This window comes from Micropterus salmoides, unplaced genomic scaffold (genome assembly GCF_014851395.1).
Source record: "Micropterus salmoides isolate LMB-PRFRI ecotype aquatic unplaced genomic scaffold, ASM1485139v1 Ms_hic_scaffold_3740, whole genome shotgun sequence".
NCBI classification, from domain to species: Eukaryota; Metazoa; Chordata; class Actinopteri; order Centrarchiformes; family Centrarchidae; genus Micropterus; species Micropterus salmoides.
Genome location: NW_024043085.1, coordinates 3219 through 30065, shown reverse-complemented (window position 1 = coordinate 30065; position 26847 = coordinate 3219). Strand labels below are relative to the sequence as shown.

General features: G+C 40.5%; 1 protein-coding gene and 1 long non-coding RNA gene across 2 annotated transcripts; one reads left to right on the top strand and one right to left on the bottom strand.

Annotated features, from left to right (window-relative positions):
* The first annotated feature begins 1475 nt into the window (after window positions 1-1475).
* On the top strand, window positions 1476-13089 carry LOC119884870. Its single transcript, XR_005441099.1, has 5 exons — window positions 1476-2042; window positions 5984-6087; window positions 6497-6635; window positions 12003-12084; window positions 12992-13089. It is a non-coding gene; the product is annotated as an uncharacterized LOC119884870 (long non-coding RNA).
* On the bottom strand, window positions 10602-26847 carry LOC119884869 (aggrecan core protein-like). Its single transcript, XM_038695159.1, is given in 22 exon segments — window positions 10602-12066; window positions 12193-12375; window positions 12975-13116; window positions 15071-15153; window positions 15252-15410; window positions 16868-16981; window positions 17904-17981; window positions 18940-19677; window positions 19680-20546; window positions 20626-20724; window positions 20814-21107; window positions 21290-21417; window positions 21498-21672; window positions 21783-22085; window positions 22311-22463; window positions 22466-22603; window positions 22704-22831; window positions 23474-23648; window positions 24345-24636; window positions 25500-25534; window positions 25537-25590; window positions 26741-26847. Coding segments are annotated over 22 exon segments (4494 nt in total). The 5' UTR covers window positions 26829-26847; the 3' UTR covers window positions 10602-11998.

Below are 26847 nucleotides of genomic sequence, written 5' to 3'. Positions count from 1 at the left end.
TGCGCACTGTCTTGGAGATAAAAAAAAAGCATCCATCAAGGGGGTGATATAAAGCTAATCAGAGCATTTCTGTGACCACAGTATATGTTTTCAATTGCATTTTTGTCCGAAAGAAGAGACAAAGTGTCATAAATACGCAGAGGCACACAGTTTACAGTCATATCTGTTCAGATAGAGCTTCGTCAACTCGTCAGCTGTGGTTGTTTTAAACAGAAGTGAACCCAAACAGCTTTCTCTTGTTGTTTCATGCTATGGTGCCCCTAGCTGCAACGCTCACATCACACCCTCTGGCCCAGAAATTAGGCGCAACAGGTTCAAAATTGTATTTACCTCATGTGCAATGAGTACTTTTAATTTCCTTTTGCATGACTAAAAAGATGTGAACTAGGTACAAAACTATGTATCTACTACTAAACATGTAATTTCAAGCTCCTTTCTGAATGAAATAATGTTTTGTTCTTCAAAATCTTCATCTAAATAGTGATCAAAGCTGTATTCATGTTTGTCATTTAAAACTGTGAACTCAATTTACCTTTTCTGCCTCTGTGCTGTTGGTCTGAGCTGTTTTGGACTCAGAGTTCATTGTGAGTTCACCATCTCGGCTTTGAGTCATCGGGTTAGTGTGATCCTTCAAGGCCCACTCTGTGTCCCCATCCCTCCCCAGCAGGGATCCAGCCTCCAGCGAGCGGCCAACCCACCACAGCCCCAGCATGCCCTCGCAGAGCCGTGATGGCCCCACAGCGAAGCCGCGGGGAAGAACGAGGAAAGAAATGAGGCGAGAGCAGATGGGATGGTAGGAGCTAGACTGGCCATCAGCCTGTGCAGAGCAATAAAAAGAAAGTTACAGGCAGGATTAAGACAACCACAATGACAAACTACCAGAAGGTTTGAGACTCACATCACGTCACTGTTTTGAAATGAACTTTGACCTGGTTTTATATCTTCAACGTCAATTGAATGCTCTATTCTATTTTGTTTGCAAGATATTGTTTTCTTTCAAGATTTCTACTGTGATAAAGGCCTATAGGCCCTAAATACAGATACTACCCATGTGTTTTCTATTGTTCTTCAATAAGTTAGTGTAATTATAGCTAAAGCCGTAGTGAATTAGCCTAAAACACATCACAATCTTCTCCTACACACCTAACAGGTGCAAAAAGTAGAGGTACTAATGAAGAGATTGATCTGCAGTTAAATGTGAGTACAGAACATCTCAATTATCATGTGCATTCACTGTAAATGTATATATGAAAGAGCCCGTTACAGAGAAACACATTCAATTAACTATAAATGTTTTTTTTAAATCAGACAATAAAAAACGTATAATAAAATACTAGTTATAACTTTGGAGAGCTGCAGAAGGGTTAATAACTAAGGTGCATGCATATTAAATACATACTGGTGACCTCCATAATGCTAAATCAAATTATTGATATTGTTTATTTAATTAGACTTTTTTTTCCCACCCCGTGGCTGTTTTAAAACATGTTAATGAATTTAAGAAACTGTGACTGAACTAGCTCACGCAGGGAAAAGATATTTCTGGCCAACAACAGTCAACACAGCCGCTAGCATGTTACGCTGTTTGGGTGCATTTAAACTGCAGGACCGAGTTGTTGAAGGTTGGATGTTGAGCCTCTTAATTATTAACAACTAAATTATTATAAGTGTTAGCTAAATGCACCTTCCGTTGTATTATTTAATAAACGGTAATTTAACGGTAACAGCGTGTCGATGTTAGTTATTCCCCAGCAACCAACTTGTGTGTTAGCAATGGTTAGCTAAGTGACTTTGGTTAGCATAATACATAATACTTTTAATAAGCATATAAACTGTGTACATACTTCGGATTTTGGGATGATAATTTTGAGTTTAATTACTCCGATGTAAACTCTGGGAAAGCCATCGTTATCCAGCAAGTAAAAGCACCAACGGAAGTCCCCCTGGTTTATGGTCCAACCGGAAACAGAGTTGTGGTGTCTTTGGTTCCGCACACAATCCGATCATGAGTGCAGCAGAATCAGAATCAGTTTTATTGCCAGGTATGTGCACACATACGATTTGACTCAGGATTGTACATTGCTCACGATGTGCTTACTTATACAATAATATATAATAATAATAAAATAAAATCAGACACAAACTACAGAGTAGACAACACTAACATACACACTATGAACAAAACAATATAGACATATTGACAAATAGTGCAGTGATCAGAGTGCAAAGGATGCAAGAGTAAACTATTCTCATTATGTACATGTTGAAGGTGGATATGATATACAGGTACACATAAATGTACACAGTGTGATGGAGCATAGAGCAAAGGATGCTGGAAAAAATAAATAAAACCTATGACCTTATGACCTGAGGTAGGTGTATTGGTATACAGTATATACAATATGACATTGTATGAACAGAGAATGGTGAATAAATAAATATAAGTGGAAACCAGTGAACAGGTGCTGATAAGAGGCAGAGTTACTGGGTTATTGCACAGGAATTGTTCCTGACACTGTGAGTCAGAAATCAGCTGTTCATCACAGTGATGGCTTGTGGGAAGAAACTGTTCCTGAGTCTGTTGGTTTTGGCGTACAGTGCTCTGTAGCGCCTACCAGAGGGGAGGAGCTGGAACAGGTTGTGTCCGGGGTGAGATGGATCTGCAGTGATGTTTCCTGCCCGTTTCCTGACTCTGGAAAAAAGTCCTGAATGGAGGGCAGGTTGGCACCGATGATCTTTTCTGCAGTCCTGACTGTCGGTTGTAGTCTGCTCCTGTCCTTTTTGGTGGCAGATCCAAACCAGACAGTGATGGAGGTGCAGAGGACAGACTGGATGATGGCTGTGTAGAAGTGGATCAGCAGCTGCTTGGGCAGGTTGAGCTTCCTGAGCTGACGCAGGAAGTACATCCTCTGCTGGGCCTTCTTGATGATGGTGTCAGTGTTGGGCTCCTACTTCAGGTCCTGGGATATAGTGGATCCCAGAAACCTGAAGGATTCCACAGCAGACACAGAGCTGTTGAGTATAGTGATGAGGGGCAGAGTGGGGGGGGCTCCTCCTGAAGTCCACGGTCATCTCCTCAGTTTTGAGCATGAGTTGCAGTTAGTGAAATGCAACAAATATGATTAAAGTGTGTGAGTGTGTATAATGATGATAGTGCCTGATATGAATGTTTATTTACTTGTTTTTTATTTCATTCAATTTATTTACACAAAATATTAAGTTCTCTGTGATTTTTTTTTTAACCTACAGACAGACGAAAACGTTTTATGTAAGTTTAAGCATTTGTGCTAATCTTTATTTGTTCACAAAATGTCATGCACAGTTACAGATCTTCTTACAGATTGAACATTTAAATCTATTCGTACAGATACTGTGTACACATTCAAACATTTTAATGTACTAGTACAAAACATTTTCAACCAGCTACACATTTAGGACTATATTGATTCCATAATTAAACTGTGTGAGAAGAGCCATCTCGATTAAATACTACATGGAAAAAAATACTTTTTTAATGCATAATGACAATAAAAGCTTATTTGGGGAAGTATAGTATAGACTGTATAAAAAATACTGAGGTTTTCTGTCTTTACAGGGTTCTGGACACATAAGTTTTAAACAATTTATGAATAATTGATTTTGACTAAGCCTAGCAAATATAAATGTTTGTAGTTGAAAGGGTAATAACATATTAATTTTATTTAAAAAGGAGCAAAATATGAAACACAGTTTAGCAAAGCCCAAATTCAAGAATAGAATCAGGATAAGAGAGAGAGAAAGACCTCAGACTAACAAATAATTGTACAGATTTTCAAATTATTATTATTTTGATCATTTGATATTTTACTAATTGTTTTGTTTTTACATTTGATACAGATTTCTTTTTTTCTTTTTTTCCCTTTTTTTCAAATTATTTTTAATCAATTAATTATTTTTAAATTTTAATTTTTGGTCTATTAATATATACACACACGTTACTGTTTCATTTATTTTATTTTATTTTTTTATATATATTTTTATTTTTTAACACACACACACTTACCGTTTTATTTATTTATTTTATTTTAATAAATTTTTTTCTTTTAACACAAACACACATACGCTTTGATGACTTTACACTTCAATTACTTGTTTAATTAAATGTATGGGGCTGATTGTTCTTATGTTGTATATATGATGCTTTGGCAATGTTGTTGTTACATTCTTGCCAATAAAGCTAATTTGAATTGAATTGAATTGAGAGAGAGAGAGAGAGAGAGAGCAAGCGAGAGCTCCTGGATAGGTCAGTGGTTAATGCCACTGACTTTGGTACAGGTGATTGTGGGTTCAATTATTAGGGCCCGAAAACAGGCGAGGTCCCTATTGGAACTGAAGGAATTTTTTTTACTTTTTTAGGGGCCTAACCATGCTCAAAAACTCACCAAACTTTGCACATAATTGTGAAAAATTTCGTACATGGGTGTGGCAAAATGGCTTGGTAGCGCCCCCCACAGAGCAGCCCCCGGCCAAAGTTTCACCCATGTGTACGAAATTTCTGTGGTACGTGTATCATTTCCAGACATAAAAAAAAGCCTCTCGGAGCAATGCCCCACACCCAACAGGAAGTCGGCCATTTTGGATTTAATGGTCATTTTTGGCGATTTACACTCTTCATACGTTAACACACTCCTCCTAGAGAATTAATGCGATCGACTTAAAATTTTCACTGTGTAGTCTAAACCCATTGACGATTAAAAGTTGTACAAACGGTGAGTTTTCGTCCATGAGTGTGCCTGTGGCATGGCGTCGAAAATCAACGATTCGCCAAGAAACAGGAAGTTGTTATAACTTCAATATACATGCTCAACTCTGTACCCAATTAGATATGGATAATAATAGTCCCGCCCTGAACACATCCACATGTCATCATTCGCTCAAAGTCATAGTATAGTCCACTGCTCCTTTGTCACAAGGCGTTTCATCTACTGTTCATATATTATGCTATTTATGTTTTATGTTTTTAATCTGTTTTAAATGTACATTACTTCTGCTTTTACTGTAAAGTGTCTTTGAGTGTCCTGAAAAGCACTATGAAATAAAATGTATTATTATTATTATTATTATTATAGCGCCACCTGCTGGCAACAGGAAATGTCACGTTTTATGCTTAGAGGGACTACTCCTACCAGGTTGGCCATCAAATTCAAAACTGTCCCAGAAAACCATTAACACATTGACCATGCCATGTTGTAAAACTTGAGTGAGTTTTCGGTTAACGAAGTGACGGTGGCGTGGCGGCGAAAAACGCTTCGCCATGACAAGGGAAGTTGTTGTAACTTGACTGTACATGACCAGACCTGTACCAAATTTTACACGTTTGATGAGAGTCGCACTCTGAACACAGCTACATGCTAACATTCACCCACAGTCATAGCGCCACCTGCTGGCAACATGAAGTGACCTTCAACAAAGCAGCCCCCGTGGCACGTTTCACCTACATGTATGAAATTTCTGTAGCACATGTATCATGTCCAGACGTACCAAAAAGCCTCTTGGAGCGATGCCCTAAACCCAACAGGAAGTCGGCCAATATCTTGACATTATGTTGCCTCTTTTTCATTTGGGGTTTATTTAGACAGCAGCATGTCTGGGGTTCTCGTTCAGTCTCACCTGTCATTTCTATGCAAATCTATGAATACGAGAGTTAGATGACACAAGTCAAATGAATTGTTAATCAGTGAAGTGACATCTGCAGGAAATGCTAATGTGGGACTCAGGTCTCTTGGCCCAGGCACAAACGCTCATCTACAGTCTCCCACTGGTGTTTTGAATGCAGAAGTGAGTGTAGCAGTGATTGTAAATCAATTAAATACCGTAGGAGGTTCTATAGAAGACACGTTTTAAATTAAACAAACATCTGTTACATATTTTCTACACTCTGTTTAAATTCTTGTAAACCGTGAATAATAAAAAAATTCTTTGCTACTTTTCTGTCATATCCAAGGGCTGTTTTAAATAAACCAAAGACGGAGCAGGCTGTGACATCAAGAAAGAAGACGACAAGGATTCATCACGCCCAGCCAGCTTGTGAAAGTGACAAGGCCGCATGTAAGTTGGCTTGTCTTGTTCTGCCATTTTCTCTTTATTTGTCTCCAGCCGTGCTCTAAAAAATCCTCTAGGGAAGACTAAGCACTCATCGTTCATCAAAAACTAAAAGTACTAAAATATCCAATTATGTAGCAGTAACTAAAAATACTAGCCGTATACTAGATACTAGATGGGGGGGGGGGGGGGACACATGTCTTTGGTGTGAGAGACCTGGGTACCCCACTGTGACCCATCCACCATTGTGTCCCTGAGCAAGACACTTAACCCCTAGTTGCTCCAGAGGCGTGCGACCTCTGACATGTATAGCAACTGTAAGTCGCTTTGGATAAAAGCGTCAGCTAAATGTAGATACCAACAATCCAAAAATCCGTCTCAAAAAATCTATGCAATGCTTTGTTTTCTCTTAAAGGTCCATTGTGGGATATTTCCAACTGGCTAAATGAAACACAAAAATAATTTCCACAAATAAAGAAAGAGGAGGATGTGGACTCTTTTACCCGGACCGGCTTTGTTACTGAAGGAAGATCATGAGGATCATTACAACATCTGTAAGTTATTTGTGTGTGCAGAAATGATGGAAGGTGGAAATCTCAAACACCACACAGTGCTCACAACTGCCCTGTGTCTTCTAAACTTAAATTTGATGTTTTTGTATTTTACAAAAACCCATTGGTTCACAAATATTTATTCGTCATTATCTGGCATGTGTGGAATTGTGGAATTATTTTGTAGTATTTTGGAGCAATACATCCCTCATGCTAAAATTATTATTATTATCATTATTATTATTATTGTCTATTAAAGAATATTCCTGATAGACAGTCTTTTCTTCATTTTTAAAATGCCTTCCTTAATTGAGATATATTGTATGTGAATAGTTGACTTAATAGTTGGTGGCTTTTCAATTCTAGAAAGAAAACAGAAGGAAAAGTTTGTCTTAAGGTTCGTTTGGACTGGATATATTTCTTATGGGGAAGTGGAATGATTTAACCATTACCTGCGCGGATGAGTGATTTTATTCCCAATGTTTAATCCCGAGGTGTATAACTTTTCACCCTCACCTCAGTAATAATTACAATCGCAGTTAGTTTTTTCTGCAAACTTGGATGAAGAATTGTCCTCATATTAAGTTTGTTGCATAGGAAGAGCTGCTTGTGAAATTTGACATTTTTGTGAAAAAGGAGTAAATCCAAAATCTTTTGCAAATCTGGTAAGTGGAAACGTGTACAAAACAAAATTTAATCCTTCCGAAGAGCAAGAGGTCATCAAATAGGAGGTTGTTTGAGCCCCGTTTTTTTGACCTATATATTGTTAACATTATTGGCAGAGTGGGACTATTAAAGTAAAAGTATGACAAATTAGCTATTATTAACAGTTCCTGTTTGCAGTGAACCCATGAATTTACAGACAGCTGTAACTGGATTACTTTGATACTGAAGAAAACTTCTTCTTGCAAGATCTGAAGCCTAGTAGTTTTTTTGTGATAATTATATAATGATATCGCTCACTATCTGAAAACACAAATCCATTAGGAATGGTGCTGGTTGAAGACCTGGAGTTTGGCTCTGTTTGTTGAAATCCAAAAAGAAAAAGTAGCTTTACACGGGATATATAAGGTGCAGACTGTTCTTATTACAAACAAAACCAAGAGTTGAAGTCAAATGGACCAGTCATTGAATGCTTTTTGTTGTTGTTTATCATCAGCACCACACAGAACTGCAGGGCAAATTCAACAAAGCTTATTCCAGTGACGAACATGAAGTTCTGCTCCACTTTACAAAACAAGGAAACTGTTAGGGCCAACCAACTTCATCTGTCATGGGAAATTACTGATGGCTGGAAAAAGGAGTCGGAAACGAGTTGTATTTTACTGCAGTGTGAACAAGGGAAATAAATGGCTGCCATGATCAGCTCACCACTCAAAAACTGCTTCAGAGTTTGCTTGGAAGCTGGCCTAGGTATCTTAATTTCCTGCGTGGGGTTTGTTGTTGGTATTATATTTTTTTAATTTGCAACGTGTTCAGTGTTGTCACAGCTCTTCTTTGCAGCATCGCATGAAGGATAATTTGATGTTGTCTGTGAAGATTCTCAGTTATCCAACGAAGGTTAAAGTCAAGGGCAACTGGACTTGGTTCAACCAAGGCCTCATTTTCTGTAACATACATTTTCTGAGTACACTTTTGGGTGATCATAGATGTAGAGGACCTTGCCTTAACTATAAAAGATACATTATTTATTCAATGTAGTTAAAAAATATATATAGATTTTGGCATCAAAATCCAGTTAAGCTGAACTTTCAGGAGTTTTAAAAGCTTTAATTTTTGAACATTTTAAATGTAATTTTATTTTGACATTCGTGTTTTTTTCATACATGTAGGTAGATTTTAACTTTTAGAATTTATAACCATTCTGAGCTGTAGAAATCTGCCCTTAAACTCAACTCTACAACGTGCAGTTAGTAGTGAAACCTCAGATACAATGACCTCTAGTGGCATTTAAGGGATTGCTACAGGACACACCAATTGGGTTTAGACTAAACCACAGGTGCATCTTAAAACCAGAGTAATGGGATGTGAGAGAACGAGTGATTTAGTTCCAGACAACACAATTTTAAACCCATCTTAAACTGTGGCTATGCTAATGTGTGAGCAACCAAATTGACTTGTAGGGAGACTACAAGTCAATTTGGTAAGCACTAGCTGTGTGTTTATGTCAAAATGGATTTGTAGATTTTTCATGGGGAGTTGTGTAAATATGCTAATTAGCTTGTAGTTAATAATTATATATCACTCCCCATAAAGCAGCAGTATAGTTGTCATTACTCTTTGGTTTTGTGAGGATTAGACAAATGAGACATAATGTGTTAAATTGTGTGTTAAAGGTTCTGGTAAGTGGTTTATGTTTTGGACAAGACAGACCATGTTTTTCCCCTGTCTTTATGCTCAGCTGAGTTAACTGCCTGCTGGCTGTAGATTCATATTTACCATACTGATACGGAAGTGGTATCAGACGTCAAATAAGTGTTTTACATATAGGCAATTTATTCTTATAAATCCAGCAGCCTTCTCCTCTATATGCTATTAATAAATGACATAGTGCTATCATTTTATTCAGTTTTTATTCTTAAGGTCTATTTTAAGGTTCATTTTTAAGTTAGTATTTCTAATTTCACACCAAGAAGTGCTTTGCAATATGTTTTAGGATACAAACATTTTCTGTTTTCTATTAATTAACAAGTACAAAATATTCTGTGAGAGATGAGGCCCGAGGCAGAGAGGTGAACCGGTGTGTGTGTTGATGGAGGGTGTGGTACAGAGGATCCATAAAGGGCTGTATTCAGTCACAAGAGAACACTGACGTGCAACCCACCCTGTTGGGCAAATACAAATTTGCCGTAATGTTCTTATTCCTATGAGTCAGTGCCGTATTCTATTTACCTCGGCTGCTGCCACAGAAACACTGAGCTCACTGAGAGTCGGATGGAAGGTGAAAGACGTGTTTGTTGTCTGTACCTGGGACATTTGGGCGGTGACCCTCCTGGAACGATGGAGGACTGACTCATCTGTGCAGTCTGTTAATTATATTAGTTATACAAGTAGTTGTTGAACAGTATGAACAGAGATAAGAGCCGCAAGAGTAATCTAAATCCATTAGAAAACGTAACAACCAAAGTGTTTTTATTTGGCATTGATTGATGCGAGTACAAACATTTAGACATGGGGCACATGTGAATTCATTCTGCACCACTTTGGTCTCATAAAACATTAAACAAGTCAAAGTTATGTGAGGATGAGGCAAACTTATGTGTTTCTCTTAAATCATATTTTTGTCTATTTTATATCAGTTCTTTGCGTTTATCTGCCTCATGCAAAGAACCAATATTTCATAGCTGAATTTAAACACTGGCTGAATTTGCATTTGAAATAGTAAGTCTGGTATTAATCTCTGTATTTTTTTTTTACTGTCAACAACAAATCCAATATAAAGTCTTCTCACAGCAGTGGAAGAAAATCTAATACCCATGTGCAGTGGGCCCAGTGCTGAAGCAAACAAGGAAGGGGGAAAACTTTTTGGGCAACTAAAATTGCGCTGGGGAGCAATTTTTATTCAAGTAAATATGTGCCATTTTGGATTCTGGTGTCCAGTTCTTATAAAACGTTTTTTGGACAACAATGGAGCTTTATGTTACAGAGGAAGAAGGTATATCAGTCTTTGAATACACACACAATACTTGTTAGTAGATACATTTATTGTTGGTTTGGGTATTTCCATAGGCTTTGTTGACAATAAGAAAAATAGAGAATATGCAGACATATCCTTTTAAATTAGTGAATAAAATGGGGCTACAGCCGACACATGTACAACTTTGAAATTGTATTCTCAGTCTTTGGTTTATCATGCAGCAGGTAGTATGTATGATGGAGGCACAGCCCCCAAATATAACAATAACACAACAAGTGCACAAATGAGAGCAGTCAAAGTTGGAAACAAACAACAGCAGGCATTTCACACTGTAATGTTTACAGTGATGTTATTTCCTCTGAGGTTACAAACATGAAATAGATTCATGAAACAGGTTCATTATACTGACTCCACAGAAACACTATGCACTGCACAGTCGTGTGGAAGATGACCACCAAAACACACAGAAAACAAAAAACTCAAACAAGCCAACATGACAAACTGCGGGAACACAAGCAGTTTCACTTCATCCTCTACAGATTAAATATGACAAAATGGGGCTTGTAGAAGTTTATTCACCCTGGCCGTGTGTTACGGCTGCTGCTGTAGTCTCATCACCATTAAGTACTGAATCTCTTGTACGACAATCACTGGCTCAGTCCAGCAGAGACTCTGTCACTGTTTGAAATCAATAAATAAAAGGTTGTGTATTCACATTGACCAAAAGTCTCTGTTTTAAACCACACAATAGCTAAAGCAGACTATAAAGTTTGTTGGATTTGTTTGTTTTCTCTCTATGGCTAAAATTAGTCGGAACATCACCTACTTAGACTTCTTTTCTAATTTGTAATAAGCCAACATGACTTGTGTGATTGGATTTTCAAAATTCACATGTATATCTAAATCAAATTTGAAATGAAACATCTGTTCCAGCTATTAAACATCCCCCAAATAAATAAACTTGGACTGTAAGGTGAGTGAGGTGACTGTTTTGACACCTTTTAGATACTGAATGATTCATGCCACCACACAGATCAGTTTTAACTGTGTAACCAGTGCAGTGCAGCCCTCACATCTGCCTTAGGTTGATCATTTCCATCCAGATATATTTTAGATACTCAGATGACACTAAATATGACCGTAGAGAGCCACAATGTACTTTTGGAAAGTGTTTGTTTCTCTGGAAAATAGGATTCATTGATTATTGGGTATTTATCTTCATGTGTTTATATCCTATCCTAAACTAAACATATCTCCATGTGCTTACACTTCGTGACAACAAAGAATGGTGGCTAACACCACTGGCTACACTGACTGAGTGCAGAAACCAGCAGGAAGGATATGAAGATGGCGATATGGACTTTAAAAACATCAGTATTTCACTTTTTACCTTTGCCAAAACAGATGTTACAATGAGCAATGCTACAGCAGACTACAGTGAACCAGACAGATGCTGCCTTCTATAAATGTAAATCTCATATGGAACAAAGTATCCCAGCAATGATTTCACCAAACTGAATTATATCACAGCACACACAATGAAAATGAACTCAGAGCAATAAAATTATTATATATAATTCAAATATATTACGAGGGGCAGGGGATAGATTTAGGACCCTTAATGTTGGCTTTCCAACAATTCAACCTTTTAATCTTCACTAAAGTGGAAAATGTTTTTTGTTTTCTGCAAATGTTCTTCATTTAAATAATTAATTCCTGTTTTTCCTGTTTAGTGAAGCTTGCTGCTGGCTGCCGGACTCCCGCTGCTCCTCCGCTGTATTCTTTTTCTGGATTTCACTGTAGAACACAACAAGAGTGAGTTCTTGTTAAAAAAATAACACATTTTTCTTAACCTGTCAGTAAGTTTTTTGCAACTACTAGACCCAAAATGACTAACAGGGTATCCATGTAGACTGCACTCACCATCAGTGCATTCCACTTGGGGTTTCTCCCACTGTCCATCTGCTTTACACCGAACCACCGGAGGGTGGCGTTGTGTAAATCCCTGGTTGCACTGATACCGGATGATGGAGTTGACAGGGTACTCCTCCCTCCTGTTACCAAACATGTGGGCATTCTCCACCTGTGGCGGGGCGCCACAGGACACTGAGGACAGAACCAGAGGCCACAGAGCATCATATCAAACCATCTGTCCACTTATTTGTGTCTAAGTTAATAGCTGCAACTATGACAAGCTAGTGAAACTACCAGTGCACTGATAATACAGTATGGAGTACTGCAGTAATCATCATCATGAACATCACATCTAATGGCTCTGTGTGAAAGTGGTCCTACATAGTTCTGCTGGAATGATGGAGAATTACTATGTGACTCTTAAGCTGATGATACACAGAGACACTTTCCGAGCAATCGTGCAGGGCAACGTAGCCGTCAGTGGTAATGAGTAAAGATTACTACCGTAATCCCTTCCCCACCACTCCGCCACCCGCACCGCCGCTATCTGTTCAAAACATAGTCGGACTTGCAACTAGCAACATTGCCCAGCAACATTGCTCAAAAAGTTGCCTCGTGTATCATCTGCTTTACATTAATCAGGTGGACGTGTAAGTAGGGAATTGTTTGTCAAAACATTTGCTATGACAACGCAATAATTCACGACTGTGTGTTGGTCACCTTGTCTTGATGTTTGTTTAAAGCTGTAGATCACAGACTTGAGCAGAAGCAGATGTTAAGTCTGAACATACCTGGGCCTTTCTTGCAGGTAAATGGCAGGTGGTAGTTGCAGGGCACGTCGTTCCACTGGCCATTCTCATGCCAGATCATCACTACACAGTCTTCTCTAGAGCTTTTATTATCTGGCTGGGCCGGCCTCCAGTTCTCATATTGCTGAAGCGGAAGAAGAAGCATACTTCAAGAGGGACCACAACTTTTCATTTGAATCCCCCTTACAATTCATCATTCAGCGCTGTCAGTAATCAGGATGTGAACTTTTTTTAGCATCTCATTTTCAGTCTCAACTGCTGTGTACCACTTTCCCTACTTGAACTATTCTCACATCTTGCCCCTCACCATGATGGCAGGCTTTTCGTCCGTCTTTGACTACAGATCTTCAGAACAGTATATAAACACTTTTGCCTTTAAGTGTGGCCAGACGACACTTTGTAAGAAGTAGATTGTTTCAGGCATACTCCATTCTTAAGGCATAGATATTAGCGCTCTGTGAAGAAATGCAGACATAACTATTTATTTCATTACAGGGGTCCAGATACAGAGGGCTCCAGCTAAAAATACATGGTTTTCCAGCAACAAAGGTTTCCTGGCTTAACTTTTCAAGAGTTGAAAAATCCTGTCTCATAGTATCATAAACTGCAGAGTTTTGGCTTCTGATAAGCCTTCAAACTCATCATTCTATTACTCAGACTGGGCGTATATCATCTCACTGTTACCTGAAGCCAATTTTCACCAACACAGTCATGTTTTCTAAACGCAGTGTTTATTTCCATCCAAACACCTGGTAATGAAGTTAATTTTTTGTGCTTGCACCTGTTGGGTAATTTTGTCCCTTTAAATAAACCCACTTGTGTTTGGAGTGGTGCAGCTGAGGTTGTGCTTATGCAGATCAGATGGTGCATTGCTATTTTGGTGCTTGTTTAGGCATGACTTTGCATTTTCACAGACCTCTGCATGCGCAGACTTCTCCAAAATGATAAAAGATCCTTTTCATGCATGTTGAACTAACATTTTTTTTATACAAAGCTAAATGCAAATATACAGTATATAATATAGAACTGTTAATGCAATTAAAGCATATTCTGCATTGGTTTAGATTCATGGGTGACTGATAATGTAGCTCCAATGAGGCGTCAAGTATAAACAAAGAATAATAACTGACTTGTTTGCAGTTACAAATGTCTCTTCTATAATGTAAGTCTTGAGATGCAGAGGATATTTTGTTGATGTGTTTTTGTGCCTGGTCACAAACTGGCAGCAAGGCTGACTTTGGGTGCTGTATTCACGATGGAGAAAACCCATTGAGAACAGAGGCGAGTGGGTCAGGACTTACGCTGTTTTTTTCAATAATTACTGGATTATTGTACATCTTCAAGTCTCTGAAAAAGGACAGATTGTGAGAGAATGTGCCCATGTGCACCAGCATGTAAAAGGCCCCCGCCTCGCCTACAGAAGTGAAAGATATCCAGATTGACGCATTGTTTGTAGTTGTTTTGTGTATCTTTCAGTAACATTTTGCAGGTGAACCAGAACCCTGAAGACTCCAGGGACAAAACACAACTCGGCGATGTCTTTTGTAGTTGTTTGATTCTCTTAATAAGAAATACTATATTCATACAGATACGGCCTTTCTGTGTGGAGTTTGCATGTTCTCCCCGTGTCTGCGTGGGTTCTCTCCGGGTGCTCCGGCTTCCTCCCACCATCCAAAGATATGCGGACTAGGTTAATTGGTGACTCTAAATTGTCCTTAGGCGTGAATGTCAGTGTGAGTGGTAGTTTGTCTATGTGTGGCCTTTCGCCCCCCCGGATAAGCGGTTGGTGATGGATGGATTAATTAATAAATATTAATTTTATACAGAGGCTCTGTTCTAGTATGCCTGTTCAGTAATTCATCCATGCCCTGAAGAGTATTCAAAGAAAACCCTCTTGGAGAGAAAAGTTACTCTGTAGCCTGTACTGTATGCAAACTGTGATAAGGGGAGCTAGTAGACTTTGTTTTAAGGGGCTTTACAATCCAAACAGGTTAGGAACCACCACAATACACCCTACTATACGATACTATGCCCTGCATCTAACAGGAGCAACACACCAGAGTAATGTCCTCACTCACCAGTGGCGTGCCATCTGTCCAGCGGAAGTCATTTTCCACTGTCTTGTCATTCAGACCGATCCACTGGTAGTCCTGTGCGTTTGCTGTGGGTGGGAAAAAGGGTTGCGACTTAATTTTTTCATTCTCTGTCTGTCTCCATCTCTATTGACACAAACACACACACACTACATTATGCACTCACAGTAGACAAAGTGTTGCTCCTCTGGGGTAATGATGCTGACTAGGTGGGCATTCAGGTCCCGGCAGCGCTGCTCTGCATCCAGCCACATCTCTCTGTCATAGAAGTGCAGGTAGCAGTTCCCCTGAAACTTAGTCCAACCGTCTTCACACTGCTGCTCATCTGCAGCCGCAACACCAAGGAGTCAACATTCAGTCAACGTATGGCATTCTGAATGTACTTTCATTCGTGTCTTTTTTCAATTTCTAGGACTCTGAGACTCTTATTAGACTATAAATTAAATATCCTTCCTCATCCACATCTAAATGGGTTGGAAAACTAAAGCACAGTATCTGATGATGAGAAGCTCTTCTGTATTCTTATCATTCTTTCTGCTATCTGTGTGCTATTAGTGTTTGAGCAGCAGATAAAGTGCTTGATATTGTTCACAACCCATGTAGTGTTTCAGCTTTGCATATTCAGCACTTGTCTTGTGAGACAGTGATGAGCATATTTTCCCTCTGCGATGACCTTAGTCGGTCTGGCATTTAATACAAATTTTACCGCAGACAGTGTTTCCACCCTGACATGCAAAACAACCGTCCCAATACAGAATGGAAAATTCTATATAATGCTTCACTTCACAGCCCTGCCCAACAATAATGTAATTGTAAATTTCCACTTTTTTCCTTTTACTTTAACATTCAAAGACTTCTTTCATTCTATCGCTCAACCTTTAGTTAAAGGGTTGGTTCACGCAAATTACACACAAACACATTTTCATATTTTTCCACCTACCAAGTGGTATTTTGCCGTCCAGATAACTTTGGCTTTATTTGCCTTTTGAGATATCCTCCGCTTCCTGTCACTGCCCAGAAACAACATGCCTTTCACAACATGTCCTTCCTGACACAATTCACCTGTTTCAGGATGGTAATACTACAGGCATAACTTTGGACCTTGGGATCAGTATGTGTGACCAAATCTCAACTCAAGGTCCACTAATCTGCCTTTTCAGTGCTTTTAACTGCATCCAACAGTCTTGATCAGCAAATGGAATTGGCTCAGGTGTTATTTTATGACATGAATGCGGATAGGAATTAAAAAAATGGATAGACGTTATAAGACGCAGGTTTTTAAAATGTAATGTTCTCTAACCCCTCTCCCCATATCTGAACAGGGCTATTTTAAACGTAGCCAGAAATCCTGTAAACATAAAATAATGGTTTAAATGCAGAGAACTGATCTGACTTCGACAACTATGAAAGACTCCAAACTTCACAGACTTGCTGTGTTGTTACAGTTTTGTACCTATAACTGGAGACTGTTCAAGAAAGGGGTTTGACAAAAAGTAAATTATTCAGTGTTTTGAGCGGTAAAACACTGAAACATTACTGTATTGCAAGGTTCTACTAGGCAAAATATGTTGTGATTGGGGTGAACTGAGTCCCATGGCAAACCACAACATTCACAGCTATGTGTAGTTCATCTTCGACAACAGGATTCCTCATGACTTTGTATTTTGACAGAGTCACAGCGAGTAACGATGCTATCGGCTTGTGATGTTTAAGCATCTCTTTCTCTTCAGTTGTTTTTGAGAGGCTGGTGTTAGTATTTATTAGCTGAAGCTGATCTCATACCGATCTCACAGCGTTCCCCTCCGTAGCTGGGCAGGCATAAGCATTTGTAAGAGTCTGCACTCTCCACACAGGTGGCTCCATTGGCACAAGGGCTGGAATGGCACACATCTACCTCTGCAAAAAAGGGGGCGGGTGACACTACTGTTTCAGCGTGGGGTGGGGATGGGAGGTTTCCCAGCAAGGTGAGGGACATGAGGCTGTGATAGAGACTATCACACCTCAGGACTGCAAAGTTAGTGAACAATACTGTAGTTGCTGCAACCTCTGATTCAAATTAGACTTACTGCATACTGAATCATCATCTATGTTCCTTTGTTTTTGATAAATCTTACTATTTGAGGCCTCTCAGATTACCAACTGATGATTATCTACGATATATACTGAAATATATACCAAATTTGTGTTTATTCCTGCAAAGAAAAGAATATTTGTAATATCTGCAGTAAGTTAATGTTTTGAATCTGTGGTTAGCTGCAGCACAAGATCAGTATTCTAATTACAGCAGGATGGCAGCGCCCATATGATGCCAGAAAGCACATATGTTGCCCTGAGTTTAGCATGCATACAGCAGAGCGGAGGCGATGTACTGGCACAGCACCAAAAACAACATATAGACTGAAGACAGCTGTGGGAACACGTCTGACACAGGGGCTGTGTAACCTCAGAGCAGAGCTGATACATATTTGACATCCAATCTGCCACACAAACACAGAGACCCATAGCAAGACACAGACAAAATGAACACAAGGAAATCAAAGGAACACATAACATAGCAAAAATATGATGCAAAACACACCAGGACAGAACAGCGGGGAGAGATAATAGATTTTTAGAAATATATAATAATATAATCACAATCAGGTAAAAATGTATCTGACAAGCTGATTAATAAACAGAATGCAGACAAACAATAGAAAACATGAAAACTTCTCAACAGCAAAGACATACAGAGAAATGCTACTGGCAAAGTCTGTAAAACCAAAACATCATAAAGAAAGATGCGAAAGATGGCACCTGGAACTGTTTTGGGACTTACCATGGCACAGAGCAACCCCGTCCTCAACTGTGCATGAAGCAGCACCACAGGGGTTAGGTTCACATGGGTTAAAAGCACCTAGAAAAGAGAGATGCATCAGTCTTCCAAGTTTTATCTGAACTTGAGGGCTGGTGTAGCAGGTGCAGCAATTTCTGAATTTGACATTTGATCTCATCAATGTGATGTTTACAAATGCCACAGTGCAGAACCTGAATGCATCCTCACAACAATTCGAAATTGAAATACATGGTATATGGTCAAGCTTATGTATTTGAGTAACACTTGAACACAGCTACAAGATTATCTATGTTTCAAGTGTAATCACAGCTGTGGTGTTGTGATGCATTGTATTTCTTTTGTCAAAGTTAAACGTTTTGTATTCAAATGCAGCCCTGAAGGTTTTGTTTTGTTGATGCTACCAGCACGTAACAATGCTGTGTTTCTCCATTAGTGAAAAAAGTTGTGTCATCAGCAAACTTTATCAAATATTTGATTGATGCTGACTGACACAGTTGTTAGTGTAGGAAATGTGTGGACAGACCACAGTCCAGAGAAGCACTAAAATGATTATTAAAAATGACAGTTGTTGATACACTCTCCACAGAGTGCAAAAGAAAATTAACTCTACATTGAGACCAAATTTACAAGTCAACCTCCCTGCTAAAATTGATGTGTCAATCATATTAAAGCTGAAGAATCAACAAATATTACGGTTGCATGGCACTTGTAAATATACATGTAATTGGCCAGTAATGTAAAGTACTTTATACAATTGTAGTTAAGGGGCAAATTTAAGGCAGCAACTAGTGATTGTTTTTCATTATTGATTCATTTGCTAGATCAGAATAAAATCAGTTGTTCTACAAAATATCAGAAAAAAGTGAAAAAACGTTTTGTCCGAGCAGCAGTCCAAAACCATAAGATATCCAGTGTACTGTCACAGAATACCTATAAAACAAGTACATATCACAATTTGAGAAATACAGGACAACAATGTTTACCAATTACAAAAAAATGAAAGAATAGTTTGACCTACCTTCAACAATGCCTGGTGTCTGCACAGAGGGTGGTGTAGCTGCAGTGGGAGGAGCAGCCAGTCCTGCGGGAGCAAACACAGGGCCGGGAGTTCCATAGATGTGTGAGATCTGTGACAGTTCATCCCCAGTAAGGGTCTCCTCTGGTCCTGTGGTGTTCTCTGTCTCTTTCCACTCACTGGAAGGCACCACCTGAGGCAGATCTCCAGAAGAAGCTCCTGAAGAAATGCCGCTGGCTGTGGACAAGCTGCTGTCTCCGCTACCAGAGTAGAAACCACTGCTGCTACTGCTTCCTTCTCCACTGTACTCCACCGATCCCTGTCCAAGCTCCATAGACAGTGTTGTGTCTCTGGTGACCTCTGTCATTAAGTCCCCAGTCAAGAATGTGACACTACCTTGTTCTCCGCTTGTTGAGGACTCCGATCCAGACATTCCTGATCCAGACGTTTCTGATCCAGACATTCCCGATCCAGAGAGAAAACTTGAGCTTCCAGATCCAGACGAATGTTCACCACTTCCTTGTCCAGAGCTGTAGAGTAAAAACCCAGAGGCCTCTTGCTCTCCAGATGCTGACACTGTAAGGTCAGTTAAGCCTGACCCCACAAAGGTCACACCTGAAAAGAACTCAGAGCCACTGCCTGAGGCTGAGCCACTTAGATCGCCACTGAGAATCCCAGATCCTGAAATGTCTCCAGAGCCACTGCGCACCAGTAGACCTCCACCAAGCTCATACTCCTGTGGGTAATAGGGGTGGACACATCAACCAATTCACCATCTATCAGTAAGATCGGAGCTTCTCCACTTCCCGAAGGCTCTCCTGACTGTCCACTAGCACTTCCAGAGGAGAAATCTGAGGGGAAACCACTGAAGCCAGAAAAATCCTGGTTGGTGATGAAACCGGATGACAGGCCAGAGAACTGTCCACTTTCCCCAGAGCTATCAATGGAAGAGCCACTCTCTGCAGAGCTGAAACCAGATCCTGAGTGGTCCCCACTGCCACTAAGCCCTCCAGAGCCTGCTTCAGATGAAGGTAAGATAAGAATCTCTGTGCTTCCCTCTCCTGCTTCTTGGAGTCCTCCTGAAACTGAGCCCTCTCCAGAGACAATTCTGTCGACGCCTAAACAATTAACAGTGAAGCCGGAACCTTCCCCGCTGAGAGCTGATCCAGAAGCATCTATACTGCTGAAACCTGATGCTCCACTGGGCAGCTCAGCAATCACGCTGTCTCCAGAACCAGACAAGTCTCCAGAGGCAGACATGTTGCCAGAGATAACCCTTTCTCCAGAACCAGACAGGTCTCCAGAACCAGACAGGTCTCCAGAACCAGACAAGTCTCCAGAGGCAGACATGTTGCCAGAGATAACCCTTTCTCCAGAACCAGACAGGTCTCCAGAACCAGACAAGTCTCCAGAGGCAGACATGTTGCCAGAGATAACCCTTTCTCCAGAACCAGACAGGTCTCCAGAACCAGAGAGGTCTCCAGATCCAGACAAGTCTCCAGAGTGAGTCCCCATAGACCCTGAGCCAATGTCTGCTGAGCCAGTGTCTGCTGAGCCGGAACCAGAGCCTGAAGTCTCCACAGGGATGGGAGGGACAATGAGTGGAACAACTAAAGGGACATAGAAATAATGAGTGAGGGACATGGACAAGTAAAAAAGTAAATTGTTCATTATGTGAAAATAGCTTACCAGGCCTCAACAAATCAGTAACTGAAGTTAGGTTAAGGAGGGCCTCCTGGATATCTGTGACGTTCAGTCCAGTTTCATTTGCAATAAGTAGAATATCCGCTATAAGAATGAACAATGAGAGAAAATTAATGATAATGAAAAAAAAAATGTGAATGAGCCTTTTGACAGAGAACATGTCAAGCATTTACCTCTGAAACAGTATGCATCAAATCTGGCATTAACTTCAAGGAAGACTGTCTGGTTCGGGTGGGGATACACAGTGTGCACTCCTGATTTCCCAGCTCCACACTCAGCACGGGGGTTGTTGATGGGATAACGGACACTACGATCCACTAGCCAGCCAGCACGGCACTTGTCGAAACCCATTTTCCAGGCTGCGTAGAGCTCTCCGGTGGAGGCCAATACGGCGTTCTGTTCCTGACAGCTAGAAGCAGCCTCATCATACGTGAAACCTTCGGGGGAGCCCACATGGAAAACCTCACCTGTGGAGCAGATGAAGAGTTGTCAAGAAAAACCTCTTTACAGAGTAGCTGTGTAAAAAGTGGGATAATAATGTGAAGACGTTGATGCACCCCGTCATCTTGTTCATGACAAAGTGTGCAATTGTACTTTTATTCTTAGAGTAGCTGGTCATTTTACAAGCTAAACAGCGTTTTTCCCTTACCTTTGAGCCCGTCGATGTAGCAGTACACATCATATCTCTCATCTGCTGGCCTCAAACCATAGGACCGAACTCCAGGTTGATCCCCGAGATCTCCAGCACACTTATCTCGAGGGAAAACAATAGGATATCTAGAAAAGAGCAAACACGATGAAGTACTGTCTGGCACAGGAATTTCTTTACTTGCTCTGAAAACACATTTCAGATTTACCTTACAGTCTGATCCAGTAACCATCCTGCATCGCACTGGTGATATCCAGCCTCATATGCTGCCTGCAGCTGCTGTGACGTGGCGATGGTGGCTCCGACACTCTGGCAGGCCTGCTGGGCCTCAATGAAGGTGAAGGGATAGCGACCGGAGCCTGAGCGATAATGAAAGACCACACCTACACAGAGAAACAAGGGGAATTCTTTTCTAGTGGAGCCATTTTTTTTTATTTAAGTACATTATTATTAGGGACACTCTGACATTTGCATCAGCAGTTCTTTCACTGACCATTTTGAGGCATCACAAAGCCTTTGCTGCGCTCCCTGCCTGTGTCAGGCCGGGCGGTGGCTTGCTCTATGAGGTCAATGACAAAGTCAGTGACATTTGGAGGCTGAGGCAGCGGCAGTTCAGTAGGGCTCTCTGTGTATGTGAAGTCCACGGCAGTGGGCCGCTGAGTCTCCACCTCTCCGACCACCTCGCTCTCTGTGGTCGTCCTCCTGAAGAACACCTCTGGGCTCTGTGTCACTGTGGTAACACTCAGCACGCCACTTCCCTCTTCTGTGATGCCTGAACCTTCCTCATCAGGGGACTCTGGAGGTGATTGAGGAGAGAAATTAGAAAGAAAATACTAAAACTTTGTTGTAGCGGTGGCTCTTATGGCTCATAAGTTCAGGTTTCTTCTCTTGTGATCTACAGTAATAGTCCCATCCAATTTCTAACAAGCCTAGCCCTCCAATCTTGTAAAGATTGAGGGCAGCGCAAACCAGCGACCCTCTGGTTCCCAAGCGAAGCCCCCACAGACTGTCGATGGCCTACCTGTGTAGCAGAAGGCGTCATAGCGGGACTCAGGAAGTGGGTATCCTGTCTGGTTTGTGTGGAGGTAAACAGTTCGCACTCCCAGTAGACCCCCTCCACACTGTGGCCGACGAACGTTGATGGGGTAGCGGACGCTCCTGTCTCCCAGCCAGCGGCGTTACAGACATCCATCCCACCCTGCCAGGCCAGGTAGAGCTGACCAGTGGTGGCCAGCTGAGCTCCCTGATTAGCGCATGCCACAACTGCCTCAGAAAAGGTGAACTTTTCGGCAGAAGCAGTGTAGAAAACTCTGCCTGTATCAGACAAGAGTAAAATAATGAAAGAATGAGCTTAAAATACCCCAAAGCTCAAAATGGAAAATTTGCAAACTTTGCAGTGTTCATCGCAGTGTACCTGTCATCTTGTTAGTGAAGCAGTACACATCATAAGTCTCATTGAGGTCTCTCACTCCATATGTCCTGACCCCAGGCAGTTCCTCTTTGTCACCATAGCAGTTCACACGAGGATCATGGATTGGGTACCTTTGATGAAATTAATAAAAGCGTTGGTGTTTTCAAAATGAAACACTTTATGACATTCAACATCCAAATTAGAATATGAACGTGAGGGTTTTGAAAACACTCATGTTGGTGCTCTCAAGCTCATTTATGTTAGACATCCCTGTTTGTTTGTTTGTTTGTCTTTGAATTCATCAGTACCATACTGCTGACTATGAATTGATGTTGAAACATACCACAAAGGAGTTTTTTCAAATGGTCACTTCTAACAATGGTGCAAAAATGCAACACAACTTTGACAAAGAAATCATTTTAAAAAGTGACAGATCGTAGACATTTATCTTAAGCAAGTTCAATGGAACTAATGGAAAATAAGGTCTTCCTTGAAAGAAGATGTGTATTATTATATGCTTTGCAAAGTGTTGCATGATTTGTAGTTCAACTTTAAAACATGCAAAACTACACATATGGTCCGGTCCCTTAATAGTGTCAAAGTATTTTAACACTTTAAACAATTGCCTTTTTGGGTAAATAGTACTTTGGGTATTTGTTGAACACTTTTATACAGTATGAATTTTCATATTTGAAGGACAAGTTACAACTTTGAATGGGGATGTGTCAAACATGAGTAGTAGAGAGTTGTTACCCATCATATGACAAACCGACCTGACTGTTTGGTCAGAGAGCCAGCCAGCGTCACACTGGTGGAATCCATCATCGAAGGCTGCTTGAAGCTGTTCAGGTGAAGCCATGACCGCACTGTTCTGAGTGCACGCGTCCTTTGCCTTTTCAAAAGTCAGACTGTAGCGCCCCATGATGGGCCGGTAGTGGAACACCATACCTAGACATAAGCAAGTACTTTAGTTAAATGTTTGATAATCAATACCAAAAAAAAAAAAACTAGAAAATACTCAAAAAGCTTCTACAAAAGTTGAACAGTCCTCGAATTTTACTTGAAAAATTTAAATTATTTTGAATCTTTTAATCTTCATCTGGATCTGGCTATTTAAATTTGCTGTTGTGCCAGGCAGAACGCCAACACATTGTGCAGGATTACTTGGACGCAGATCCAAGGTGGGTTAAAATGAAGGGCAATTAGCCTTGATTGAAGGTACGTTCAGAAGACGTTTCACCTCCAAGAGGCCTCTTCAGTTCTGATTGACTGTCAGGGAGTCCCAGGTATTTAACCTTTGTGGAGTCATTATCAAAGTGATGGATACTGCTTGGTTTGCCAGTGCTCCTGGCTGGTCATTAGAGAGTGTGAACAACCTGAACACTTCAGGTGTCTAAGACTTTTCACAGACACCTGGAGCAGACGTGTGCACTTGTCTTCAATATTTGGTTGCATTTACACAGTGAGATCAAGAGTTATGGCAGTTTGTCAAACAGGCCACACCCACAATACTTTGGCATCCAATTATATGAAAACAGTGTGGAATATTACAAAACAAATGAATAACTTTTTTCCTGTGTATTCATATCTTTTGTATCGACCACAGTTGTCTCACTGACATTATGCGGCAGCTCATTTGCATACCTTGAACCTGCACATGGACATTGTCGTTGCTGTCTTCAATGCCGTGCTGAACCTCACAGCGGTAGACTCCCGTGTCACTGGACCGCAGCTCTGATATCTTGATGCTAGCATCTGTAGGAGTCATTGGGTAGCCCACCAGATGAGCCCGGTCCAGGTAGCTCTCGCTTATGCGCACCTGTCCTTCCAAAGCCACTAGGATAGTCGTGACTTTTTCTTTGGTGATGAGGCTCCATTTGATACGATGAGAAAGTGGAGTGATGGTGGGAGCTCCTGGATCTGGGACAGTGTGGTCCTACATGGGAAACAACATCGTTCTCAGCCAATTTGTTTCCTTGGTTCACTAACCATAAACACTAAAACCACAGCGCTCAGTACACAATTAAAACCTCTGGAACTGGAATAGCACACAAACAGTTGCCTATTTACACATCGAGCAGACACAAAGCAACATTAGCATTCATTTGGTGTTGTGTTTGTGTCAGCTTGATGAATTTAAGTTCCAAATTTACTCTCCTTTTAGCTTTATCTGTTGTCCTCTGGAGTTGTTAATGGACTATCTCTGTACACATCTGCTGGTCAGATGGTGTACAGAGGTTGTTTCCTAAAAAAACACAATTGTATGTGCTGTTGCAAACTAATTTCATCTGAGCACTGAGACGGTAAAACCAAAACATTGAATGAGTTACAGAGCCTGAGGCAAAAAAGCTCTATAGAGCTGCAGAGTTAGGCCTCGATCAGACAGAGCAGTTTTGCAGGATGCAAAACATGAGGGACACCGCAGATGTTGCTAGGCCTCCACCAAATCACCTGTCCTTTGATTCTGATGTGAAATAAACTCACAAATCTGAACAGATGGACTATGGAGAGAAAAAATGACATTGAGTGTTTTTTGCTTGAGGCATTCAGAGTGCTCCTGCACAAAAGTGAGGTGCGAAGCGATTACTGCCTATGAAGAACAACTGGATAAAGATGTCCCCTTGCTGCAAAAAAACATGGCCTGTCTGATTAGGACTTTAGGTGAGAATTCGTCTTTGTCCACAATCTGAGCATATGAACAATACAATCCTTCCTGAATATGTGTATCGAATATACAATGGGAAAAAATACTGAGATCCAAAACAAAATTACATTAAGTAAGAGCTCGTAATTACACACCTCAAAGTAACATGGTAGTGTTAATGTTCCTCCAGTAGAGGACGTTGGGGCTCCTCCAGAGTTATGCTCACACTCAGCACATCCTCCGGGTCTGTGAAAAAGATCAAGAGTTGTCTGGTGAATGTGTCCCAAAAGGGTGCTGGTTAGGGCTGCCCCCAGTTGTTGACTAAACAGTTGAGAAGATTCTTATTCAGAAAAGTTTTAATCAGTCAGTTAGGCGCAGGTAAAAGAGGAAAACTCTATTCAGGAGCTTGCCCTTGTTGTTAGAGCTGGGACAAAAAGTATCAGGGTTTTGTTGCCTATGTAATATCTTTGTTTATATTTGGAAAACGGACTGTAGCCTAATTAACACGACTTACTGCCAACTTAGATATAAAATGAAGACCATTTTGCTATTACTTATGACTCTGCATTATTTTACTTGCTGTGTTGGCCTACCAACCAATCCACTCTTTTTTACCTGTTAAAATACCTTTAAATGGCCAATACAACTCATAAAATGCAGTATTTCACTTTCACGCCTTTTGTTATTGACTGAAAGGTTTTTTCTGCCCTGAAATAGTTGATTTCATTCAGAAGAGTTATATTTGACAGATTATAGCTCACTTAGTACTTTTACCTCTTAAAATACCTTTAAATGGCCAATACAACCCATAAAATGCAGTAGGCTGTTTCACTTGCCAGAAGGTGATTGAAGAGACTGGGCAATACAGCTCCAGCAGACGGCAGACGATCACACTTTTCGGCATGACACCGGGAACTAGTTCAAAGTTATTTATTCCCGTGTTGTGTGTTGAAATAAATTAACAAAATGTTCAGTCTCCTTGCTGGTTGCACATTCAGAATCAATACTGCTTGTCAATAACAGGTGGCTGGCTTCGTTTGTAAAATTTACATTTTATAGGCTCAGAATTACGGTTTTGTATTCCTCTGTAATGTAGCACAGTGTTAACAATGTTATTTATAACATTCTTTCTCGGCCCTGGAACACACCATTTTCTGATTCCCCAAAAATACATACATATCATAAATGGACTGAACTAACGACCACTAGCTGACTAGGAAAATCTCTAGTTGGGGGCAGCCTTAGTGCTAGTCATGGCAATAACATCTACTGACGTCAAGATGACTGCACACTGAGCTCAAGTGTTTTATTGTCGACGTTTCGACCAACATTTGAGAAAAAGCGTACAGTAAATGTAGGAAATAACTAGATGCACCTCAAAAATATGCCTTCTTACCCATAAAGGAGTGCCCTTCATAAACGTTATGAAATGACGCTGCGATGACGTGTAGACACACAGAAAGCAACACAAGCCACCTTATCATATTTTACCTGAAATTGAAA